Here is a 17091-nt window from a genome sequence, read left to right on the forward strand (position 1 = left end):
ATAATAAGACATAAAACCAGAACTTGGCTAGAGATCCTGGCTAGGCTGCTGATCAACTGAACACTGTCTCCGTGTCATTCCTTCTTCGCCGACTCCATCCACACCTTTGGGGACCCCTGGACCTGCTGGGCTTGGATCCCAGCAAGAAACAAAGTTAATTCTATACAAATTCCTCCAGATAACTGAAGAGGAAGGAATACTTCCCATTTCATTCTAAGAGGCCAGCATTATCTTGATACCAAAATCAGACGTTAAAAGAAAAGAGCAGACCAATATCCCTCATGAATAACAGATGTAAATATTTTACACAAAATTTTTATTTTAGCAAAATTTTAATTTTACATATTGCAATACATGAAAAGGATCATATTGCACAACTAAGTGGAGTTTATCCAAAGCATTTAAGGCTGGTTCCATATTTAAACATCAAAGTGGGCATACAGTGCAATATATAGATCTTGTTTTATATAAATCTATACTTAAAAACCTATTAACCAATGTCACCCCAATAATTTTAATAAAAATTTTTAAAAAGTAATTTACCAAGTCAACTAACTAGAGACAAAAAATATTTGATGAAACTTATATCCACTCAGAATAAAAACTAACAGCAAATTAAGATTAGATAAGAACTTCCTCAATCTGATAAAGAGCATCTATGAAAAACCTACAACTAATATCATACTTAATGGTGAAAGATTGAATGGGTTTCTATTATTCAACATCATCCTGAAGGTCTTCTTAGCCAATGCAGTAAGACAAGAAAATGATATAAAAGACACACATATTAGAAAGGAAGAAATAAGACCAGATTTACAGATGGTATGATTGTCTACAAAGAAAATCACAAAGAACCGACAAAATAGTTACTAGACTAATAAAGTCAGAAGATAAACGTTAATATACACATATGTAATAACTTAATAAAAAATAGTTAATATAAAAATTAATTGTATGTCTATTTACCAGCAATGAAAAACTAGATAAACAATTTGGCAGTTCCTTATACAGTGAAACATACACTTACCCATGTGACCCGGCAATTCTACTCCTAAGTATATTTACCCAAATGAATTGATTATCTATGTTTATACAGAAAACTGCATGTGAATGTTTTAATAGCAGTTTTATTCATAATCACCAAAAACTAGAAGAAAACCCAAGATATCCTTTAAAAGGTAAATAAACTGTGGGACATCCATTCAATAGAATGCCACTAAGTAAAAAAAAAGGGCCCAGACAACTGATGCAGGTAACAACATGGATGAATTACAAATGCATTATGCTTTTTTTGTGGGGGGGGGGGACTGGGCACCGCCATCTTGTGAGGACGTGACAGTCAATTAGCATATTCCGTCTTTATTAGATAGGATTGTAAGATTTCTTTATATACAATGCATTATGCTAAGTGAAGAAAGCCATATTGTGTTTCTATTTATATGACACTGATGCAAAGGGAAAACAATAATGACCGAATACAAATCCAAGTTTGCCAAGGGCCAGTGATGTGGGAGGAGTTGACTATAAAGGGATAGAGGGGAAATTAGGGGGATAATAGAACTATTCTATGGGTTGATTGTGGTGGTGGCTATATGATTGTATGTGTTATAAAAAATTGCAGAACTATACACTAAAATGGGTAACTCATATTATGTCAGTTATGCCTTAATAAAGTAAATTGAAAAAAATCAAGTCATTTGCCATACAACAGAGTAAAAACAAACAAACCATACGATAATCTCAAAAGGATTCTGAAAAAAAAACTTTTGAAAAACAACCCCAACATCATTCATGATAAAAACTTTCAGCAAACTAGGAATAGATAGAAACTTCTTCAAGCTGATAAAGAACATATAGCCGAAACCGGTTTGGCTCAGTGGATAGAGCGTCGGCTTGTGGACTGAAAGGTCCCAGGTTTGATTCCAGTCAAGGGCATGTACCTGGGTTGCAGGCACATCCCCAGTAGGGGATGTTCAGGAGGCAGCTGACTGATGTTTCTCTCTCATCGATGTTTCTAGCTCTATCTCTCTCCCCTCCTCTCTGTAAAAAATCAATAAAATATATATAAAAAAAAATTTTTAAAAAAGAACATATAAAAAAAAAACCCTTTTTCCTACTCTACCCAATATTTTACTGGATATTTTGGCAAATGCAATAAGGTAAGACAAAGTTATAAAAAAAGGCATACAGAATGGATAAGAATAAATAAAAATTGTGCCTATTTGCAGATTACATGATCATCTACAAGGACTCTACCAAAAAGGTACAAGAACAAATAAGCATGTCCAAACAGTTGGAAATGGAATTTAAAAAACACATTTCCAATATCATAAAAATTTGAAATAATTAGGGATGTATTTGACAAATGTGCAACATCTGTATACTGAAAATGAGAACACTGCTGAGAGAAATAAAAGACTTAGATAAATGGAGAGGTGTACCATGTTCATGGATCAAAAGGCCCAATATTGTTAAGATGTAAATTATCCTCAAATTCTATAAATTCTATGCAATCCCAAACTCTCAGCAGACTTTTTGTAGAAATTGACAATCTGTTTTTAAACTTTATATGGAAATGCAAAGGACCTAGTTTTCCCAAAATAATTTTGAAAAAGAATAACTTATACTATCTGATTTCAGAGAACTTATACTATCTGATTTCAGCACTTACTATAAAGCCAGTGTATCAAAGATAGACATGTAGATCAATGGAATAGAATCTAGAAATTGACTTATGGACAATTGATTTTGACAATGGTCTCAAGTCAAAATGAATCATAGACCCAAGGATAAAGCTTAACATTATGTGACTTCCAAAAGAAAGCTTAGGGGGAAATCTTAGTGACCTTGGGTTTGACAAAGATTTCTTAAATAGGACAAAACCCCCATCCTATATAATAAAAGCCTAATATGCTAAGTGTCCGGTCGTCCAGTTGGCCATTCAACAAATCAAAGCGTAATATTCTAATGATATGCTAAGGCTGCTCAACTGCTTGTTATGACGTGCACTGACCACCAGGGGGCAGACAGTCAACTGGTCGACCAGTCACTATGATGTGCACGAGTTAGTTTCGGCCCAATCCCACAGGCCAGGCCGAGGGACCCCACTGGTGCACGATCGGGGCCAGGCTTCTAGTTAAAGTATAAAAGAAAAATTATCAATAAATTGGATGGCATCAAAATTAAAAAAGCTTTATTCTTCAAAAGATACTGTTAAAAAACTAAAAGGTGCCCTAACCACTGTGCTCAGTGGTTGGAGTGTTGACCTGTGCACCAAACGGTCATGGGTTAGATTCCCGGTCAAGGGAACATACCTGGGTTGCAGGCTTGATGCCTGGCCCTAGTCAGGATACATGCAGGAGGCAACCAATTGATGTGTCTCTCTCACACTGATGTTTCTCTTTCTCTCTCTCTCTCTCTCTCTCTAAATCAATTAATGGAAAAAGTATCCTAGGGTGAGGATGAACAAACAAACAAATTTAAAAAAATGTGGTATATCTCTAGAATGGGATGCCACTTGGCAATAAAAAAGAAGTACTGCCAGCACCGGTTTGGCTCAGTGGATAGAGCATCGGCCTGTGGACTCAAGGGTCCCAGGTTCAATTCCAGTCAAGGGCATGTACCTTGGTTGCGGGCACATCCCCAGTAGGACATGTGCAGGATGCAGCTGATCGATGTTTCTCTCTCATCGATGTTTCTAACTCTCTATCCCTCTCCCTTCCTCTCTGTAAAAAATCAATAAAATATATTAAAAAAAAAAGAAGTACTGATACACACAACTACATAGATGAATCTCAAACTAATTATGTTGAATGAAAGCCAGAAAAAATGTATTCAATTTTTAGAAAATTCTAGAAAATAAAAATAAATATATAACTACAGAAAACAGATTAATGGTTACCTTGAGATGGGGGCGGGGTAGGGAGGGATTGCAAAGGGGCACAAAGTTTTAGTCATGATGGATGTTGATGTTATCTTGATTGTGATTTCATGGGTACATGTCTGTGTCTAAACTTATTAAATTGTACAATTTAAATATGTACAATTTCTTGCAGGTCAATTATACCGCAATAGAACAGCCAAAAAATTAACTGAACCTCAAAAGGGGTAGGGATAGAAAAAGTTCTCTACTCTTGGTCTTTAACAACCATTCATATATTCATATCTTTAGGAAATAAGGCTTTCAGGAGAGTCAGCCTGTGGGATTGGGCCGAAACTGACTCTGAGACCTTCAGATTTTGCAATTTACTTCTAAATGAAAAGAAAACTATTTCCCATGTTCTCCTTTTTCCAATATACAAAAAAGAAAAGGCCATTCAAGCTGTCCATACCTTCACTCGAGTTGCAGTACCTTCCATTTCACGGCTCTGAGTCTCTTTCCGCTTATCTGCGACCTCCCGTTGTTTTTGGAGAGCATCCTTGAGCCTCTTGTTGGCAGCTGCTGCCTAAATAAAAACAGCTCACAGTAATGTTGAATTTAAACGTAAAAAGAAGAACATTATAACTTTCAGCATATTAGTAAAGAAAAATAAAAAATTCTATGGTTTGAGTTTCTATAGGAACCAAGTTTATAGGTTTCCATGTCAAATGTGCACTTCCCCTAGGTTCTAAATCTAATACTTGTCAACAGTTACTGCTTTAGAGCCCAGGAGAGAGGTACACATTTCAAGGAAGTACTGGAGGCTTCAAAGTGTATAGAAATGTCACATATAATATTCCTAGAGGCCCGTTGCACGAAGAGATTCATGCAATAGGCCTTCCTTCCCCTGGCTGCTGGCACCAGTTTTCCTCAGCACCCGGGACCCAGGCCTTCGCTCCGGCCACAGCGGAGAAGCCAAGCCTCTTTAGTAGTCTTCAGTTGTCTTCAGGCTTTGCTCCGTGCCTGCATATGCAAATCAACCGCCATCTTTGTTGGGTTAATTTGCATACTCATCCTGATTGGCTGGTGGGAGTAGCGGAGTGACACCAATTTACATGTTTCTCTTTTATTAGTGTAGATTCTGTGACTTTTTAGAAAGAAGCAAGCCCAATTAGGAAAAAAAAATCCTTATTTGAATAGCACCACTTCATCAGGTTATCTGCTCATAGTTCATGACATAAAAACAGGGATCAAGACTTCGGAATTGCTGTTCAGGATGGTATCCCCTGCCCTGGCCGAGTGGCTCAGTTGGTTGGAATATTGTCCCATACACCAAAGGGTTGTGGGTTTGATTCCCGATCAGGGCCCATGCCTGGGTTGCAGGTTTGATCCCCAGTTGGGGTGTGTACGGGAGGCAACTGATGGATGTTTCTCTCTCACACTGGTGTTTCGCTCTTTCTTGTCTCTTTCTCTTGCTCGCTGTCGATCTCTCTCACTGTCTCTCCCTCTCCTTTCTCTCTCTCTCTCTCTCTCTCTCTCTCTCTCTCTCTCTCTCTCTCTCTCATACTTTCTATCTAAAATCAATAAAAACATATCCTTGGTTGAGTATCCTCGGTTGTTGAATACTGACTGGCATCCCTAGTTTCTCAGGACACTGGCTCATTTAAGGGATACCACTTTGCCTGCATCTAAGCAATACACCTGACCTAGCAGATTAGAATTTCTTACCTCTTCAGTTTTACGTCTAAGCACAGTAGACTGTTTCTGGAAGTTTCTTTCGAGTTTGAGCAGCTCATATTGCCTCTTTCGGTCCTGAGAAGAAATAAGCCAGACAGCTAGATAAAATAAAATCTTATAATGTAAATAAAAATTCCTCAAAAAATTAAAAATAGGCCCTGGCTAGTATGTTTAGTAGTTAGAGGACTGGCCCATGCATTGAAGCATTGCAGGACTGGTTCCTGGTCAAGGGCAAGTACCTGGGTTGCAGGTTCGATCCCTGGCCCTGGTCAGGGCATGTATGGGAGGCAACCAATCAATGTCTCTCTCACTTCTCTCTCTCTCTCTCCCTCCTTCCCTCCCTTCCTCCCTTTCTTCTCTCTCTAAAACTTAATAAAAAATATCCTCTGGGCATGTACCTGGGTTGCGGGCACATCCCCAGTGGGAGATGTGCAGGAGGCAGCTGATCGATGTTTCTCTCTCATCGATGTTTCTAACTCTCTATCTCTCTCCCTTCCTCTCTGTGAAAAATCAATAAAACATATTAAAAAAATATATCCTCTGGTGAGGATTAACAAACAATATTTAAAAAATAGAACTACTATAAAATCTAGCGATCCGACTATTGGTTATATATTAAAAGGAAATAAAACCAGTATCATGAAGGGATATCTGCATTCTCATATTCACTGCAGCATTATTCACAATAACCAAGATATAAAAAAGATGAAAAGATGAATGGATAACGAAAATGTGGCCGAAACCGTTTGGCTCAGTGGATAGAGCGTCGGCCTGCGGACTGAAAGGTCCCAGGTTCGATTCCGGTCAAGGGCATGTGCCTGGGTTGCGGGCACATCCCCAGTGGGGAGGTGTGCAGGAGGCAGCTGATCGATGTTTCTCTCTCATCGATGTTTCTGACTCTCTATCTCTCTCTCCCTTCCTCTCTGTAAAAAATCAATAAAATATATATTTAAAAAAAAAGAAAGAAAATGTGGTACATATACTAGTACACAATGGAATATTATTCAGCCATAAATAAGAAGGAAACCCTGCCATTTGCAACAACACAGAACAACTTAAACTAGGCTAATAAAGACAAATACTGAATGATGTTTTATATGTGGAATCTAAAGGTTGAGCTCATAGAACCAGAGAGTAGAACAGTGGTACCAGGGACTGGGGGATAGGAAAAAGGATAGTGAAAGGGTACAAATTTCAGTTATAAGATAAACAAGTTCTGGGGATCTATGTATAGCATAGCGATTATACTTAATAATACTGTACTGCATTACTTAAAATTTGCTAAGCGAGTATAAAGTGTTCTCAACACACTAACAAAAGGGTGATAGATGTGACATCTCCAAATTTATTCTTCTCTTTCAAAATTATTATGACTATTCTGGGTAACTTCTATTTACATAGGAATTTTAGGATTAGAATGTGAGTTTCTGCCAATAAGTCAGGTGGAATTTAGATTGGGATTGTGACGTTGTGCATCAATCTGGGGAGTATTCCATCTTAAGAATATGAATATGAAGTTTTCCCATCCATGAACATGGGTCATCTTTCCATTTAGATCTTTAATTAATTCAATGATGTTTTGTAGTTGTTAGTGTCTAAGTCTTACAACTGTTTTGTTAAGTTTATTCCCATGTATTTTATTCTTATTGATGCTTTTATAAATGGAATTGTTTTCTTAATTTCATTTTTAAATGGTTAGTTGCTAGTGTATAAAAAACATCTGATTTTCACACATTGAACTTATACACTGCAACTTTGCTAAACTCGTGCATTAGTTCTAATAGTTTTTTAGATTTTCTAGGACTTTTTTGTCATCTCTTATAGAGGTAGTTTTGCTTCTTCCTTTCCAATCTGGATGCTTTTATATATTTTTCTTGCCTAAGTGCCCTGGCTAGAACCTCCCAGACAATATTGAATAAAAATGGCAAGAGCAGATATCATTTTCTTGTTCCTGATCTTAGGGTGAAAAGTATTCTGTCTTTTACCATTAAGTATGATGCTAGTTGCAGGGTTTTCATAAATGCCCTTTTATTAGGTTGAGGAAGTTCCTTTCTACTCCTTGTTTTTTGAGTGTATTAATCATGAAAGGATTTTATCAAATGTTTATTTTGTGTCTATTAATACAATCCTTAATTCTAATAATATGGTGTATTACATTAGTTGATTTTCAGATGTTAAAGAAGCCTTGCATTTTTTTTGGACCTTACTTGGTCATGGTGTATCATTCTTTTTATATGTTGCTGGATTTATCTATATTCATGAGATGCTGGTCTGTGGTTTTCTTTTCTTAGAATGTCTTTGCATGGTTTTGGTATCAGAGAAAATACTGGCCTCACATAATGAGTATCTTTGAATTCATTATGTGTCTTCTGTATATAGCATATATTGTTATAGATCTTGCTTTTATAATTCAGTCTAACAATCTCTGCCTTTTGAAGAGATTGTTTAATCTATTCAAATTATGCTATTATTGATATGACTAGATTTATGTTTCTGAGTTTACATTTTTTCTTTTATCTTTTTTTGTAATTTCCTCTTTTACATTTATTTTTTTTAAAATCTTTATTGTTGACAGGGAACCAAGATGGTGGCATAAGTAAACACCTGAACTTGCTGCCTCGCACAACCACATCAAAACTACAACTAAAAGACAAAATGGATATCATCCAGAACCATGGGAGGGCAGGCTGAGTGGAAGTTTGACATCTAGAAGTTAAGAGAAAAGTGCATTGAGACTGGGAGGACATGCAGAGGTGGGGAAGTGCGGAGGTACTCAGGCACTCATGGAAATGGGCTGACAACTGGGGTGGGTCTCAGGGAATCACCAGGGTTGGGTAAACTGTGTGGGCCAGGTTGATGGAGACTCAGATCTGGCACCTGCCAGTCATCTCTGTGGTGGGGAGGTCTCAGCAACAGAACAATGACCTCTGTCAGCAATTCTTCTGGGAGAAAGCTTCCCCCCAGTTCCTGCCCAGATACCAGAAAATTTAGTTCCTCTCTGTATGTTCCTCATCCTTTCAAGCTGCTGTCCCACCACTAGAGCTCAGAGACAGTAAGTCTGTGCATGGACCCTTTAAGAGGACCTGCCTGGGAATCTTAGCAGCCCTCTGTCCCCCTCAACCTCAATTCCCACTGGTTTTTACAGCCCGAAGTTATGGGGACTTCTCTTCCCTGCACTGGAACCCTAGGCTGAAGGGTCTGGTGTTGAGCTAGAACCTCTTGCTCCTCATGGGGGACCTCTGTTACCAAGATATCCCTCCCAATTAAAAACATGCCAAACATGGGTGTCAGGACCAGCCCGTTCTGTGCCTCCACCCCTCCTACCAGTCTCAATGTGGCTTCTTCTTTAACTCTAGTTATAGGGCTTCCATTCAGCCAGATTTCAGGCAGTTATGAATGATGGTTGTTCTTTATTTTAGCTGTAATTGTGATGTGGTTGTGGGAGGAGGTGAGTACTGCATTTACCTACACTGCCATCTTGACCCTCCTTCCTCTATTTTTTTATCTTTTTTGTTCCTTTGTTCTGCCTTTACTGCTTTCTTTTACATTAAGGCAGCGGTTCTCAACCTGTGGGTTGTGACCCCTTTGGGGATCGAACGACCCTTTCACAGGGGTCGCCTAAGACCATCGGAAAACACATATATAATTACATATTGTTTTTGTGATTAATCACTATGCTTTAATTATGTTCAATTTGTAACAATGAAAATACATCCTGCATATCAGATATTTACATTACAATTCATAACAGTAGCAAAATTACAGTTATGAAGTAGCAACGAAAATAATTTTATGGTTGGGGGTCACCACAACATGAGGAACTATATTAAAGGGTCACGGCATTAGGAAGGTTGAGAACCACTGCATTAAGGGAATATAAATATTTTGTAGTATAGCATAATAATTAGTTTAATGATTATTTCACTATATTTTTGAGTTGCACTCTTTTTTTTTTAATTTTAGAGAGGAAGGGAGGAGAGATAGAAACATCAATGAGATTCATTGATTGGCTGCCTCCTGCACGCCCCCTACTGGGGATCGAGCCTGCAATCCGGGCATGTGCCCTTGACCGGAATTGAACCTGGGACCCTTCAGTCGGCAGGCTGATGCTCTATCTATTGAGTCAAACCAGCTAGGGCTTGAGTTACATTCTTAATGATTGTTCTAGTGCTTATAATAAATATCTTATCAGAATCTACTTCAGATTTCTATTAACTTAATTCCAGTGAGATATAGAAATGTTATTCCTATATTGCTCTGTTCTCTCTTCCTTTTTTTGTTATTATTGTTATGCATTTTAAGTCAATATATAACCCAAAATACATTATTATAATTGTTACCTTATATAATTTATGTTCTTTAAACAGCTGAGCTAAAAGGAAAGCAAATACATGTTTATAGAATTTGTTATTTAGCATTTGTTTCTCCTCATTTCTTCCTGTAGATTCATGTTACTATCTGATGTCATTTCCTTGCTCAAATAAAACTTTGCTCCTTTATATTGTTAGAGGCCCAATGCACGAAATTCGTGCAAGAGTAAGCCTTCCTTCCCCCAGCTGCCAGCACCAGATTCCCTCTGGCACCCGGAACCCAGGCTTACCTCTGGCCACCAGCAGGCACCCAGGACCCAGGCTTCCCTTGCAGCCCCGGCTTCGTCCAGAAGGACGTCCGGTCTAATTAGCATATTACGCTTTTATTATTAGAGATTGTAAAACATATTACATCTCTATAGGCCCATCGATATAATTACATACAAATTATTTTATACAACTGCTTTTTCAAATCAGTTAAGAAAGGAAAAGTAACATGTAATCATACTTTTAGAATTATTTATATAATACCTTTATTGGCACTCTGTTTTTGTGTGCATGTACAGATTCAAATTACTGTTAGTATCACTTGCTTCAGTCTGAAGTTCTTTTAAGTATTTCTTGTAACGTAGATCTGCTAAAAACAAATGTATCTGGCTTCTGTTTATCTGGGAATGCCATTATTTTGCCTTCATTTTTGAAAGAAAACTTTGCTGTCTATAAGATTCTTGGTTGATAGCACCTTCAGATTTTAACTCCCTAAATAAAGTCAGTACCCTAATGGAAGGCAGCATTCCTATGACTGTTTCTATGGCTGGCCTCTCTCCCTGGGCAGAACCTCTGTACCATCGCTCAGGATCTGGGGGCAGGGACAGCATCCTAGTTATTAGAGAAACATTTCTGTTCTGAGTAGGATGCTGGGCTGGGGCACTAGACCCTATTTTTCTTGGCTTGCCTCTCCTGACATGGAACTAACATACTATGGTTAGATGGGTTGGGGCAATCAGGCCCGAGTATTATTGGCTTTCTGCATCAGGGGCAGAGTTTCCACCCTATGCATGGAGACTAGGTGGAAGAAGAGATACACAGACCTCTTGGCTGCTCTTGCCTGAAACAGAAGTGTAGTAACATGGAGCTGAAGGGGATGAAACATAAGAAACAATAGCCATAGAATGGAAACTGGAGGGTCAGGGGAGGGAATTGGTCATGGCTCAAATGCCACAGACTCTTGCTGTTCTTATTGAGATTTAGTAGAGTTCCTTGAATAATTGTTTATTTGGTATATGCTCTTAGGACAATTTCCAGACCTTTTAAATAGTTGTTTTTATAAACTTTATCAAATGTGCTTACTTTACTGAGTCCACAAAACTCCTCATGCTATCTACCATTCTGAAAGTATTTCTCATCTTATTTCTTGACCCAACATATCACATTCTGGCCAATTCTAAAAATTTCTCCAAATCAATGTCTTTTCCAGTGTGCTTTCCAAGAATGCTGCTACTACTCTGATTCAGGCCCTTACTATCTTTCGGGATAATATAATGTCTTAACTTGTGTTCTGGCTTCTGATTTCTCAATATTTCAGTTTGTTCTACACATTACTCCCAGATGTATCTTTCTAAAGCAGTATTTTGCTAATATCACGTTGTTTCTCAAAAACCTTAAAAATCTTTACTCTGCTAACAAAATAAAGTTCAAACTTCTTGGATCTTTAACAATTAAGCTTCAACTTATCTTTCCAATAGAATTTTCTACTACTATTCCACCTGGACCATTAGCCATACCTTGAATATGCCTACAAAGTTGTCATTTCCTGCTGTCCCATCTATCTGGGATGCCTGCATTTATCTCTAACAAAATCCTCTCTATTATTCAAGGCCTGTTCACCTATTGTCTTTTCACTCCAACTAGAAGTGTGCTTCCCTTTCTTAATTACTTTGGTGTTTTAGACCAGCGGTCACCAACCGGTGGTCCACAAGGTCCGAAAGGTTGGTGACCGCTGTTTTAGACCACTTGTAAAGCACAGATCTCTTTATTCTTTATATTGGCGAAAAACATGTTTATGTCTCACATTCCCTTACACCAGACATTCTTCAAGGGCAGAGTTCATATACCACTCATCATTATATTTTCCAAGGTATCTAGTGGATAGTACCTTGTACACAGTAGACATTTAATAAATAGCTGTTAAATTCATGAATGTGTCACATTTTTGGAGACACCAGTTATTTGAGAAAAAAATGATTTAATGTTAGTCAGCCTAGAGAAGGGTTTATTACCTTTGAGGAGTATACTTACCTATTCTTTTTTTTTTTTTTACTTTAAATTTATTGTTGACATTATTACAGATGTCTCCATTCCCCCATCCCTTTATCCACATCCACCCAGCTTCCCTCTGGCACTTACCCGTTCTTTTAATTGGATTACTTCTTTGTCTTTTTGTTGCTTCCATTGTCTAAACTTCTCAGCATCCTCTTTCATCTGACGCATTAACTGTACCCGTTGGTTTTTCATCACCTGTAAAAACAAAAACCAGTACAAGTATTAGTCATCTGTATTTACTCTAGGTTGATGTGCATATGGACAAACTAAGCATTAAGAGAGAAAACTAAGATTTTCTCGCCAATAGATTTTATGATTAAGCTTATCATACCCCTTGCTATGCTTGCACAGGTTTTCTGAGTATAGACTACACAAATAAACACTCTGAAGCAATAAAAGCAAAAATGTACCTACAGGCTAAATCCAGTCCTAAATTCATGCTATATAAATGAAGTTTCAAGGAAATATCTACTAATCCTCAAGAACAAATCCACCTAGCAACCATTGTATCTAAAGGTTTTAGTACTAGTAGCCTGAAGCAACTACTTTGCAGATAAGTTGAACATTCAATAGCTGAAAATTTTCTCTAGGTGTCTGTCATTTTGCAACTACTTTACAAAATTACTCTACATGATCATGGAAGGTGGTCAGGATATTACCACTAAATATTAGGGTATCTTTGCCCTTTGGTTTCAGAGAATTTAACATTAAACTCTGAATGTCAAAGAAGGGTTTTATTATTCAGATTCTAGATGTCTACTAGAACAGTGTTCTGCAAAAGAGACTTTTGTGGAGATTCACACACTTGAAATGATGATCCTGCCCTGTACTCTCTCACATGAAAACACCTCTATAGTATAATTCCATATAGAACACTTATGCTTGTAAGTTTCAGTAGGTTAAAATGCATGGATAGAGTTTAATACCCGTATCTCCTGGTTCAGTTTGGAGATGGTATGCTCTGTGGATTCTTTCAGCTTCAGAAGTTTGGACTGTTCATTCAGTTTCTTCTTTAGATCAGTTATTTGACCCTCTAGCTCCTGAAGACGTTTGCGGCGGCGCTCACTCAACCTAAACACAGATGCTGTAGAAATGAAGACTAGAAACAGCAAAGCCTGACTTCAAAAGACATAATGTTAGACTCCCAGGCTCACAACCCTGATATAAATATAAAATAGGAGGCCTTCACATAGCCTTCTTTAAATATGAATACCACCCAAACAATCAAAACTGTCTCAATACTGGGGCCTTAATACAGAGTCAAAGAACAATTATTTTGAGTATATAACAATGCAATTGCCTCAATACATGACAACCCCTGTGCCACTATGTGTTAAAAGGATGGTTCTTTGAAGCCATTTCACTTTACTTTAGCTGTAAGAAATAATTCTGATGTTTATTACATAAGTATAAGATAGAAAGTAAACATTCAGTATAACTTTTAAAAACATTACCTTTAGACTCAATAGAAAGATATAACAGTCACTGAGTAAAAAGAAGACAGAATAGCTAATAAGGCAGAAGTTTGAGGGAGACTAGGGTATTCTGGTTATCTATCTTGGTTTTATTCTTAACTAAGAAATGGCTAGATTGATTTTTCACTTACTAGCCTGGACATTAATTCTATTCACAAACTAATTTGCCATCAGCGCAGGGATAAATTGTTGCCATCTGGTAGGTCTGATAATTTTTCAAAATCCAGCTCAAATGCTAACTTCTTGTAAAGCCTTCCCTGATCATACCAGCCTAAATTGATATCTCCTGCCTCTGAACTCTTAAAGCAATTACTACCTAAGAAATTTATGTGGCTACTAATCATGTGCTGTGTTACAGCATTCTTTTATTGTCATCATGAGATGTTATTAAAAATCTCAATTAAATAACTTTCCTCCACAACTAAGTTTAAAATTTGTGGGTGCAGAATATGGCTCTTTTACTTCTCTACTTCCTCCACAACTCCTCATACACAGGAGTAACTTTGATATAATATTTATTGACTTTATTCTTACTTGGCTTGGTTGATATCCTTTTTTGTTGTCTGAAGTTCAAGAACCAATTCTTCCTTTTCCTTTTGCAGATTGATGACTTCCAATTCCAGATTTTTTATGTTATCCTACAAATGTTATAGGTCAAAGAGAAAGAAGGGATTAAAGGCAAAGGAAGAAAATCACTTTAACATTCCACGTTTAAGAAACTATGCACTCAATTTCACCACTTCAATTGCATAAAAACATTTGTACTTGATTTGATGGAGATTAATGTCATGTAGTGGGAAAAGTATGGACTTGGACCAAAGGGCTGGGATTGAGACTTGATTCCAGCACTTACTATCTAAATATCTTAAGGGAAGTAACTTCATTTCTTTCGCCTTAGTTTTTGTGCAGAATAGAATTAATATAGCAGGCATGAGGCTACTATATTTTTTAAATATAGTTTTATTGATATAAGAGAGGAAAGGAGAGGGAGTGAGAGATAGAAACATCAGTGATGAGAGAGAATCATTAATCAGCTGCCTCCTGCACCCCACACTGGGGATCGAACCCACAACCTGGGCATATGCCCTGACCAGGAATGGAACCATGACCTCTTGGTTCATAGGTTGATGCTCAACCACTGAACCACACGGGCAGACTACTAACTTTAAAAAGGCCTGCTTGTAAGACTAGCCCATGGCTCATGTTTGGAAACTTGGATTTGGGTAGAATTTCCACCATTCTTTAAGTAATAAGAATGGCTCAGTATGCCTAAACTGTTCAAAAAATATAATTTATCCTAAACACATGCTTTCCTTTTGGGAGTTTAGAATTTTGATATGTGCTAGGCAGAGAATATCTACATAAATGACCCCTGGTAAAATCTCTAGATTTCTAGGCTCAGGGGAATCTCCCTGATAGACAACATTTCACACATGTTGTCACAACCGATTGCTGGAAAAAGTAGGCACATACTGGCTGATTCCACTGGGAGAAGACTCTTGGAAGCTTGTACCTGGTTTCTTTGAGATTTTGCCCCATGTGCCTTTTCCCTTTGCTGATTCTGTTTTCTGTCCTTTCACTGTAATAAATCTTAGCTGTGAGTATGACTATATGTGGAGTCCTGAGTCCTCCTTGGAGAATCGTCGAAACTGGGGGTGATCGTGGGGACCATCAAGCATTTCCCTATTTATATAAACAGGTAACAACACCATTTACCTCACATGGTTGTTGGGGAAGATAAATAAGACAAAAAAGTAGGCATTTTGTAAACTGTAAAGAGCTGTACAAACATCCTTATATTCATAACTTTCAAACATATGTATTCAGTAGCAACTGTAGTTCTGCATGCATTTAGGAAACCAATTCTAGAAAGTGAAGTTTGGTAATTTTCAAGATTGGGAAAACCCAATGAACAGATTCCTTCCTGTTATCATAACCAAAAAAGATGAAAGGAAAATGGGTGACTGAGTGGTTGACAGCCAAGAAGATTATAAGTAGGCCTTAGACCAGTAGTGAAATCACACTATCTTTATAAATTGGCAAGAGCTGTTTTCCACATAATATACTGAGCCACTTCTGTATAACCAACAAAAATCCATCTCATTGCTTTATAGTTACCCTGCATAATTAAACTGGCAATAATGTATGTGTATATTTATAGAACTAACACATGAAAACATTCTTGTTAAAAAAAGTCCAGATAATACATATAAAGGGCAAGTCCCCATGACTGCCCCACCTCTGCCAAAATTCCAGTCCCCCCTCCAAAAGTAACCACTGTTATGGGCTTAATCCAGACCTTCCAGATATTTTTCTAGATGTTTACATATTCTAATTATTTACACATATATGTAAGTGCATAGACTATATATGTAATTAATAAATATACTGTAAAACATTTCTAGTATACTATACTAGTATGTCAATAGATTATAAAGCATATAAACACAAATGTGCACATATGTATCTGTGTGTACCTATTACAATGTATTAAAGATATTATTCTGTAACTTGCCTTTTTTAAAACCTGGTCTTGGAGATTTATTTATATCAGTGCATATATAGATCTATCTCATTCTGTTTTTTTCCAAATTAAATATTCTTATACATGCCTTGTGCACATGTGCAAGGTTTTTCTAGGGTAGAGACAAGTGGAATTACAGGATCATGGAGGGTACACACTTTCAATTTTAATAGCCACTGCCAAATTGTCTTCCAAAGTGGCTGTTCCAATTTACACTCTTGCCAGCTACATATACGAGTACTTGTTTTCCTGCACCCTTGTCAACATTTGATATTACTACACTTCCAAATTTGTAGCAATCAGACGGGTAAAAAATAGTATGTCTTCATTATATATCCCATATTCAGTCAATAATTGCCTCACCAACTTCACAAAAGGAATTATTCAAATATATGAGTCCTGGGTTACTATAACTTATGGTAATCTTCATTAAAAGCTATACCTTCTCAAATTTTTCTATGGCAATGCTTCACAGTGACAGAAAAATAGATTAGAACAGCAGTTGCCAGCTTTTTGGACCTCACGGACCACCAGTGGTCCATGGACCACTGGTTGAAGACCGCTGCTCCAGAGGTTTCATTAAATCAGCAGTCCCCAACCTTTCGGACATCACGGACCACCAGTGGTCCCCAGACTACCAGTTGGTGACTGCTAGTTTAGAACAAAAACCTACCTTATTTTTTAGAAAAAGAGAGACAGTTAATGGGCAGGGGAGGGGAGGAGAGCTCAACCAAAGAAATTGTATGGGTCGAAACTAAGATGGCGGCAGAGATAAACACCGGGAAATTAATGCCGCTCACAACAATTGATTAATACCTCAGAAAAACAATACGGACATCATCCAGAACCACAGGAAGCCTGGCT

The 17091-nt window shown here is 37.5% G+C and overlaps 1 protein-coding gene across 1 annotated transcript in view; it reads right to left on the bottom strand.

Annotated features, from left to right (window-relative positions):
• Positions 1-17091, bottom strand: part of KIF4A (kinesin family member 4A) — a 168994-nt gene that overhangs the window by 34874 nt on the left and 117029 nt on the right. Inside the window, exons 16-20 of the mRNA XM_006770944.2 lie at positions 14238-14341; positions 13155-13299; positions 12313-12423; positions 5588-5671; positions 4332-4445 (exon numbers count right to left, since the gene is read on the bottom strand). Coding sequence (XP_006771007.1) covers positions 4332-4445; positions 5588-5671; positions 12313-12423; positions 13155-13299; positions 14238-14341 — 558 coding nt within the window. The remainder of the gene's footprint in view (positions 1-4331; positions 4446-5587; positions 5672-12312; positions 12424-13154; positions 13300-14237; positions 14342-17091) is intronic.

This window comes from Myotis davidii, unplaced genomic scaffold (assembly GCF_000327345.1).
Source record: "Myotis davidii unplaced genomic scaffold, ASM32734v1 scaffold1285, whole genome shotgun sequence".
Taxonomy (NCBI): domain Eukaryota; kingdom Metazoa; phylum Chordata; class Mammalia; order Chiroptera; family Vespertilionidae; genus Myotis; species Myotis davidii.